This window comes from Gobio gobio, assembly GCF_949357685.1.
Source record: "Gobio gobio genome assembly, chromosome: 15".
Taxonomy (NCBI): Eukaryota; Metazoa; Chordata; class Actinopteri; order Cypriniformes; family Gobionidae; genus Gobio; species Gobio gobio.
Window position 1 is genome coordinate 6,476,794 of NC_137108.1, and position 10,000 is coordinate 6,486,793.

General features: G+C 39.6%; 1 protein-coding gene across 2 annotated transcripts in view; it reads right to left on the reverse strand.

Annotated features, from left to right (window-relative positions):
• The window catches only part of adcy3a (adenylate cyclase 3a), a gene marked incomplete at its 5' end in the record, with an annotated part of 63,128 nt that overhangs the window by 10,286 nt on the left and 42,842 nt on the right, over positions 1 to 10,000 (reverse strand). For both annotated transcript variants that reach the window (XM_079836160.1, XM_079836159.1), the window contains 3 exons: positions 489 to 605; positions 4,198 to 4,285; positions 9,476 to 9,637. In XM_079836160.1, the coding sequence (XP_079692286.1) occupies positions 489 to 605; positions 4,198 to 4,285; positions 9,476 to 9,637 (367 nt within the window). The remainder of the gene's footprint in view (positions 1 to 488; positions 606 to 4,197; positions 4,286 to 9,475; positions 9,638 to 10,000) is intronic.

A 10,000-nucleotide genomic window follows, 5' to 3' on the forward strand; every position in this document is an offset into this window, starting at 1 on the left:
TGGATGGATGGATGGATGGATGGATGGATGGAAGGATAGATAGATAGATAGATAGATAGATAGATAGATAGATGATAGATAGATAGATAAGATGGATGGATGGACAGATGGATTGAAGGGACTGATGGAGGGACGGATGGATGGAGGGAGGGATTGATGAGGGACAGATGGAGGGATGGATGGATTGATGGATGGATGGATGGATGGATGGAGGGAGGAAGGGATGGATGGATGGATTGATTGATGGAGGGACGGATGGATTGATTGATGGAGGGACGGATGGATGGATTGATGGAGGGACGGATGGATGGATGAGAGATGGAGGGAGGGGTGGATGGATTGATGGAGGGACGGACGGATGGATTGATGGAGGGATGGATGATAGATAGATAGATAGATAGATAGATAGATAGATAGATAGATAGATAGATAGATAGATAGATAGATAGATAGATAGATAGATAGATAGATGGATAGATGTTTCTTACCATATCCACTATGTCGGCCATTGTGACTATGAAAATGGCTGCCATGGCCCAGGTGTTGCGAGCCCAGCGCGTGTGATCAATCCAAGTGGAGAAAGACACCAATCTCTTTGGAAAAACCTGAAAGCAAGACGAAAAGGCAACGTAAACCCAAAGACCCACACACTAACATCCAGTCAAAGCAAAAGGTTTTAACCTTGTACGCACATGACCTGTTATCACAGTAAGTGAGCAGTAAAGTCAATTGAACGGCCTGTGATCTAATCACAGTGTGCATGCGTTTACTTCAGCCCTCGGGCGGCTGGATGTACAGTGCTTGTGGAAACAATTGATTTAATTCACAACAACATGCTTTTTAAAATCAATACATTTATATGTCCTCCGTCTGTTGCCTAGTGGAAGAGTGTGTGACCGTCTCTCCTTTCAAAATCACATTATCTCTGTGTGTGTGTGTGTGTGGCCGGAGGGAATCAATACTGGTAAGTTTATGTTGACCTAACTAATGAGGATGAATGAAATATACTGGAACTATAACTGGAAGAGGATGAGCCTCAGGAACAGCATTTCACTCGTGTAACTCGTCACATTAATATTACATAAGAAGTCGACAAAGATGCATTAGATATGGAGACCTCGTTCCGCAAACGTGGATCATGGAAAGCATAATCCTGCAATGTTCAGGAAACCCTTGACACTTTTTCAGGAGTGGCCAGGTAAGACCCAGAGACACTGGGGTGGCAAAAAAACATTGAAAAAATGAATAAATTCTGCTTCAAATCTAGAAAATCTTCAAATCTATCATTGTCTGATAAGGCAGCGAGGCAACGAGTCACTGACGCAGCCAGAGTGTGTCCAAACCCACTTTTGCTAGTTTAACGACGGGAAAATGGTTGGAGGGTTGCATCAAGTTGTTCTTACTTAAACCATTTAAGTTTTGTCAACTTATTTCTATCTGTGATCTGAGGAAGTGTACTCCCAGAATGCATTGCGGCATGAATAAATTAATTGCTTCGTTTTACTATTTTTGCCTTTATTTTACCATTTACTTGCTGTCTTTTGTCAGTATAACTCCAATAACGACAGCAAATACAATTGTAATGATGTGATATAAATATGAAATTTAATATTATTCATATGATTTTCTCAAGGGGAGGGTCATTGCGGGGGGCTCAAATTCAGACCTTATTATTTTCTGTGTAACATAATTGCAAAAGTGGTTGGGTTATCAAGAAAGCTGAGGTTCTAATCTTTCAAACGACACCATGTATGTCTAGTTTTGTGCTGCACAACTTATAGATTTTTTCAAATGATTAGGATGATGCAATATTGGACCCACGGGTGGGTCGGTGGGAGGGTGCAGAGCTGAAGTGGTTAAACTCGCTAAAAATGGATTCGGACACGCCCTAAGTGCACCTGCGCCATGAGCTTCAGACCATGTGCTCAGATCGTTAAAATAGGGCCCGAAGTGTTCATGCTGCCACGTTTAGTCAACTTAAAATGTGAAGTGACAACTTGGATATTTGAGTTAACTCAACAAGTTAGTGTCAGTAAACACAGCAAAATCAGAATTAAAAGTTATTAAAAATGCATCAGCGTGTTCATTTATATTTTCGTTGCAGAGTACAAATGCAAATGGCTGGTTTTTCCATTCCACTGCTCTACTTTTCCATTGTTTTTCTATGTAAACCTGCGCTGACGCTTTTCCAAGTGACAACTTAGGCCCAATCCCAATTCTATTTTAAACCCCTTCGCCTTCCCCTACACCTACCTGTTCCCCTTGCCCCTTGAAACAGAGTGCCAAGCGTAGGGGTGAAAATATTCCCCTAAGAAATGGGACACCACTACTATACCATTACACGTCATCATACCCCGTTTTATTTATTATAATGTCCTGTGACATTTAACCAGTATGAACAGCAATGAAGTGTGTAGGCTAGCCTATATCTAACAGAAATTAGGCGCGGGCACGTTTAAAGGGTTAGTTCACCCAAAAATAAAAATTCTGTCATTAATTACACACCCTCATGTCTTTCGACACCCGTCAGACCTCCGTTCATCTTCAGAACACAAATGAAGATATTTTAGTTGAAATCTGATGGCTCTGAAAGGCCTCCATTGGCACAATGGCACTTTACACTCTCAAGACCCTTAAAAGGTACTAAAGACGTCGTTACAAAGTCCATCTCACTACAGTGGCTCTAAAATAATTTTATGAATCGGCGAGAATAGTTTTGTGCGCAAAAAAACCCTAAATAACGACTTAGTGATGACGATTTCAAAACACGGCCTCATGAAGCTTCGAAGTGTTATGAATCAGTGAGTCGAATCATGATTCGGATTGCGTGTCAAACTGCCAAACTGCTGAAATTTGGCGATCCAAACTGCTGAATCGACTCACTGATTCATAACGCTTCGAAGCTTCATTATGCCGTGTTTTGAAATCGTCATCACTATATAAGTCGTTATTTAGGGTTTTTTTGCGCACAAAAACTATTCTCGCCGATTCATAAAGTTATTGTAGAACCACTGTAGTGAGATGGACTTTGTAACAGCGTCTTTAGTACCTTTTAAGGGTCTTGAGAGTGTAAAGTGCATTGTGCCAATGGAGGCCTTTCAGAGCCATCAGATTTACACTAAAACATCTTCATTTGTGTCTGAAGATGAACGGAGGTCTGACGGGTGTCGAACGACATGAGGGTAAGTAATTAATGACAGAATTTTCATTTTTGGGTGAACTAACCCTTTAACAAATTACTCACTCCCAACAGAGTTTTGCGCTGTATTTGGACTTAATAAAATGGCGCTCGTTTTCAGTTCAAAAACATATGAGCCAGAGTTTCCTGAGATGATACAGAATGATACAGAACATACAAGACTAGTGAAGCCGCTTTTCCATTGGACCAAACTGTTCTCTTTGTTTATTAACCGCTCCATTCCGTGCTGATCCGAGCCGGCCGGTACGGATATGGTTTCGTTATCCACTGTGGTGCTGCGATAATGTTCATACGTTATACGTCACGTCAGTCGTTGCCTTAGTAACGCGAGAGTTTACAGACGATATGTATTGTAAATATCGAGCGCGTTATGAAGGATGACCAGATATATATTTTTAAACTATTATTAATATGTTCAAATCACCCAAATAGTGCGTTTAGCAAGCTACGGAGAAAAGGCAGCCAGGCGACACGCAAGTGATCCCGAGTGGCAACACACACACATTCTAGCAGCACGGTAGTCGTGGAGGGAAACTCCTCATACCCCTTCGTTCGAAGTGTGGTCCTGAAAAATATTCGTTTGAAGGGCTATCTGGCCCTTCCCCTTACCCCTACCACTCCAGCCAAAAAAGAATCGAGACACCCCTATCCCTTCACGTGAATGCGCAAAACGAAGGGGTAGGGAAAGAGAAGGGCTAAGGGGTAGAAATGGGATTGGGCCTTAGTTCAGCTGGAGTGTGTACATGGCCTTTGTGCCAGTGCCGTAGTTCTCTGAACGGAGAAAAGTCAGCTGTTAATGTGGTCAGAATGCTTGCGCAACAGGGGTCAAGGGCCAAGGACGGTGTACATTACAGTAGTAAATCAGGTCCAAAATGTTAGTAATGTGATGCATGTCAAATTGTTGCAACCAACTTAACTACTTGTGACATATGTTTGAGTGACAGCTGTCAATGTTGTGTGTGTGACTGGTTAGGGGAGGTGTTAGAACAGTAACTCACCCGTGGGAAAATGGCTGCCAGCGAACAGATAGTAAGAATAAGCAGCAAAACTTCTCCAACGGCCAGAGTCACATAGTTTGCGACCAACCTGTGCAGAGCAAAAACAGATAGACGGGAAAAATGAAAGAATGACACGACAGTGATACAGCAATAAAAACACACTGGCCGTTCCTACCTTAATACTGTTCAAACCCTTGTGGAAAAGTGTGCTTAATTGGCATTAAATGTGCATTTATTCCCCAAAAAGGGGCCACTCCACAGAGACTGCATTATTGTCGGTCACTGAAGCCCTGTGATTGCAAAAGCTGAATCCAAATCATCAGCCCTTGTCCTCCTCGATCTATCTGCTGCCTTTGACACGGTCAATCATCCGATTCTTCTGTCCACCCTTTCATCACTGGGCATCACAGGGATTCCACTCCACTGGTTTGAGTCCTACATCACAGGTAGGTCTTTCGAGGTTGCCTGGAGAGGGGAGGTATCCAAAGCACATCAGCTGACCAAAGGGGTTCCTCAGGGCTCAGTGCTTGGACCTCTCCTCTTCTCCATTTACACTACATCATTGAGACCCATCATACAGGCACATGGCCTCTCATACCACTGCTATGCTGATGACACTCAGATGTACCTTTCATTCCAACCAGACGACCCCACAGTAGCTGCACGAATCTCCAGCTGTCTGGCGGACATCTCGGCATGGATGAAGAAACATCACCTGCAGCTCAACCCGGCAAAGACTGAACTGCTCGTCTTCCCGGCCAATCCGACAATACAACATGACTTCACCATCCAGCTAGGTTCATCTCTGATCACCACTACAGGGTTGGTCAGAAACCTTGGCGTAATCATTGACGACCAGCTGTCCTTCAAAGACCACATTTCAAAGACGGCTCGCTCATGCAGGTTTGCGTTCCAAAACATCAGGAATATCAGACATTTTCTAACAGAACATGCAACCCAGCTTCTTGTCCAGGCCCTGGTTATTTCTAGGCTTGACTACTGCAATGCGCTTCTGGCTGGACTTCCATCATGTGCGATCAAAACGCTCTAAATGATCCAGAATGCAGCAGCATGTCTTATCTTCAACGAACCCAAAAGGGCCCACATTAGAGCTCGACCGATATATCGGCGCGCCGATATTATCGGCCGATATTAGGCTTTTTCCAAACTATCGGTATCGGCATTTATGATGGCCGATAAATGAATATTTAAAAAAAAAAAGAAAATGGACGAAACACGCTCAAACACATTGAGTGTTGGCGTTTCATAGTTTGTCCACCAGAGGGCACTCTACAAGCAACGAGACATACATTGCTTGAATAACAATTACAAAAACATCCCCATCAGTTCTCTTAACTCAAATAACATGACAAAATTTGTAACTGCTAAAATGTGTTACTGCCAAGTCCAGTTTTGCTGTTACATGTAAGCCAAGAGAGCTGGTAAACGCTAGGTTGTTACAGTTGACTGACTAAGTTTAACTCGGACAATGTGACTGAATAAGATGCATTTCTTTAATAGTTTGACAGCATGAGACGTATCATCTCTCCCCTGCCCGTTATTTTGAAAAAGTATACATATTTCTAAATGATGACTTATCATAGACGCTAACCACAACGCTAGCTAATGCCATGGCTATCAGTGGGAGACCGCTAACATTAATGAGCCTTGGAAATCACAACAAACTTATTCTGCCTAAATAAAGTAATGATTACTGTGTTTATAACTAGTATTTGTAGTTCCAGTCCCTGCATTGTAAATCGTAAGTTTAGCACGTGAAGAGTGAACGAAAGTGCGTGACTTTGTTCAGACGCCGCATTAACGAGTCAAATTATGGATTTACTGCATCATCATCAGTAGTAGATTTTAGAAGGCAGGCAGCAAATGATGATTGAAAATGGTTTGTTGTAGCTTGATGGATAGAATTAAAAGAGTTCATGTAAAGGGATAAGCAAGTTGACATTGTAATTATAAGATAGCTCATATTTATACTGTATATAGTTTATATTTTGCTGTTGTTGTTATTTATCAGAACTTCTAGAACTTAACTGAATATTTTTTTTTTCTCGTCTTGCTCAAAGTTATATTTATAAAGCTTACCACATCTATTAATACTGGTAACTTTGATTTTTTGTTTTGTTTTTGTTATTGTGTTTTCGTCCAAACGACTTTAAGTTTCATATCTTAAGTTTCATATCTTAAGTATGTATTTTTATACATTTTATTTGTCAGAACTTTAATATATTTTTATGTTCCTCTGTTCTGTTGTGACAATAAAACAAACAAGTTTATTTTTAAACTGCATTTTCATATTATTTTAGAGGCTGAGTTATCATGAATAACTACAAATAACTAATGTAAGGGAAATCTGTTTAGGTGTTTTTTACGCGTTTCTGTTATTTTATTTATTTTTAATATTTATCGGCTGATATATCGGAATATCGGATTTTTAAATGACCAAATATTTGTATCGGTCTTAAAATCCTCTAGTGTGTGATGCTCTGTGCGATGTCCAAAAGGCACTTTCTGTGTTTCGCTGCCTCCTCATGACGGATCGCTTCCTGTACTCCTCAGTTGTAAGTCACTTTGGATAAATGCATAAATGTAAATGTACTTTAAATGTTAAAAACTATACTTGCAGATAATATCATATAATGAAATAAAAGGCTACTTAAGTGTGTTAAGAAACATTCATGAAAGTGTACTTAAATGAGTCCACTTTCATGAATGTTTCTTAACACACTTAAGTACACTTTTAAAAAGTCCACTTTGTAATGTCAACTTAAAAGTCTTACTTTAAAGTAGTAGTAAACGACCCAAGCAGTGCATTATGGGTATTCTCTAGCCGCTGAGTGTACGTCACTCGTTATTGTGGTGCAATGTGGGATTGAATAAGTGTACTCGATAACGTCCACTATGGTTTCAGACACCACTACAAATGGTTGTCCCCTCAAATAGAGCCAAACACAGCCCTAGTCATTCAGTTGCTGTCATGGTTTCTACTTAGTCCACACCTGTTGCCTGATCCCTGATCTTCTCTCTGTTTATTCAAGCCAATACTCAGTTCACCTCAGTTCATGTTCTTGTGTCATGTATGACTAATATGAATATGACATGATTGTGTTTTTGACCATTCATATTTTTTAAAGAACATCTATATAGTTTTATAAGTTGTATTTCTGTTTTAGTTAGAAATCAGGTTAAGCTAAAGCTTCTAATAAATTACATTTTTATTTTTATTTCAGTTAACATTTATTTAAAGCTAGAATGGAAAACTGTATTTACCTTGGCATATTTGAATAATAAGAGTTCTGTCCATGGAACTGACATACCATGAGTCTCACACACCATTGTTTCCTCCTTCATATGTAAATCTTATGAAATATGAAAATTCAGTCATTTAAATCGCCAATCTGAGCTTTTCTGTTAAAAAAAAAGCTTCGAAGCGTTATGAATCAATGAGCCGAATGACGATTCGGATCGCGTGTCAAACTGTCAAACTGCTGAAATTTGGCGATTCAAACCGCTGAATCGACTCACTGATTCATAACGCTTCGAAGCTTCATGAGGCCGTGTTTTGAAATCGTCATCACTATGTAAGTCGTTATTTAGGGTTTTTTTGCGCACAAAAACTATTCTCGCCGATTCATAAAGTTATTTTAGAGCCACTGTAGTGAGATGGACTTTGTAACGACGTCTTTAGTACCTTTTAAGGGTCTTGAGAGTGTAAAGTGCATTGTGCCAATGGAGGCCTTTCAGAGCCATCAGATTTACACTAAAATATCTTCATTTGTGTTCTGAACGGAGGTCTGACGGGTGTCGAACGACATGAGGGTAAGTCATTAATGACAGAATTTTCATTTTTGGGTGAACTAACCCTTTAAGAAATCTCTAAGATTAAACATGTCAAGTAATTATATGTCCACCCTGCCTGCCATAGAAAGGTACATCCACACACTTCATTTGGTCAATTTAAAAACACGTCCCTTCATTCTCCCAGCGTCAAATTGCGCTGGGTAAAGGATGCTGATAACCAGGCTCTCATTGGCTAGCTGTTGGCCAATCAGCTCGTTGAATATTAATGAGAACTGGTGCAAATGGAGGTGCGGAGTCTTCCTGCAGGCTTTCTATACCACGCAAGAACGGATTGAAACAAGGTAACCAAGGCATTTTTTGGTCATTGTTACAGTGTAATTATATATTTAAGTACAGAGTAATAATAATTAACTACATGTATTTAGTATAGGGTTAGGGGTTGGTTTAGGGTTAGCTGCGTGTAATTATTCACAATTGATAGTTAGACACATATTGACACCTGGAAACTTGCTTATTATAGCTTTAACATGATTTTTTACATGATTATTTATTAGGGCTGTCAAAAGATTAATCGCGATTAATCGCATCCAAAATAAAAGTTTGTGTTTACATAATATATGTGTGTGTACTCTGTTAATTATTATTTATATATAAATACACACCCAAGCATGTATATATTTAAGAAAAGTTAATGAATGTGTGTGCATTTATATATAAACAATAATTAACAGAGTACACACACATATATTCTGTAAATACAAACTTTTATTTTGGATGCGATTAATCGCGATTAATCTTTTGACAGCCCTACTATTTATTCATTCATTCTGTTACGCATCTCTCTTATTGGATTACTACAAGCAACCCCTGACAAGTACACTGTATGTTTATGTTTTAATAATCTTTTATCATGCTTTAAAGAAGTGCACTTATTTTGATGTGTTGACTATCATACTAAATCAAATGTAAAGTATTTGATTATAATTTGAACTGTAGTGTTTACAGTTAAAGTTAATATATTTGAAATACACTATATTGTAACGTTATTGTAAAAGTTTCAAAAGAAATGACATTAAAATATATTTTAGTTTACCATAAATGCTTGTCAGTACATTCACTTGAACCCTTTTTCATAGTTTACGTATATAAGTCCTATTTTAGTGAGACACAAAAGTACTCATAAGTTCAACTTATTGCATTTAAATATTGGAATCCAATCAAAATCCGAATCTAATTGAATCAGGAAATCCGTAAGATTCCCAGCCTTAAATGAAGCTTTCAAAGCCAGAGACAAAGGGAAACGCTAAGTAGCAACAGGACCTTATTTTTAGACCAGTAAACAGATGCTACAATAACTGTAAATAGATTATGACTGGCCTTTGTTGACCTTTGGCTGGTAAAACAGCAGGCTGAGGATGAGGCCGAGTGTGTGTGTGTGGTGATTTGTTAATAGTTAACTGACCAGGGGTCAATGAGGGCCTCCATGACAGCGGTGAAGAGCAGCACCACACACGAGCAGCTGAAAGCGGCTCCGCTCTGCTTCTCCTTCTCCACAGAGAAACGCGTCTCCAGCTCCGGATCAGTGAAGCGCAGAGACAGGCGATTAGTGTACTTCCCTTTCAGCCTGAAGTGCACAGGGACACACACACACATACAGGAGTTCAACACAACCATTGTGGAAAATATAGTAGTGTGTGATATGATGTAAAAGCATATAATGTAGTGTTCTTCAAATCTTAAAAATATAGTTTTAAAAGGTATTTGCATTAATGAAACATAAGGCCAGTACACTTTCAAGAATGTCAAAGACACGCACACACACTCACACACACACACTCACACTCACACGCACACGCACACACACACACAAACAGACACTCACTCACTCACACGCACACACACACACAAACAGACACACATATACACAAACAGACACACACACACACACACACACACACACACACACACACACAGACACTCACACACA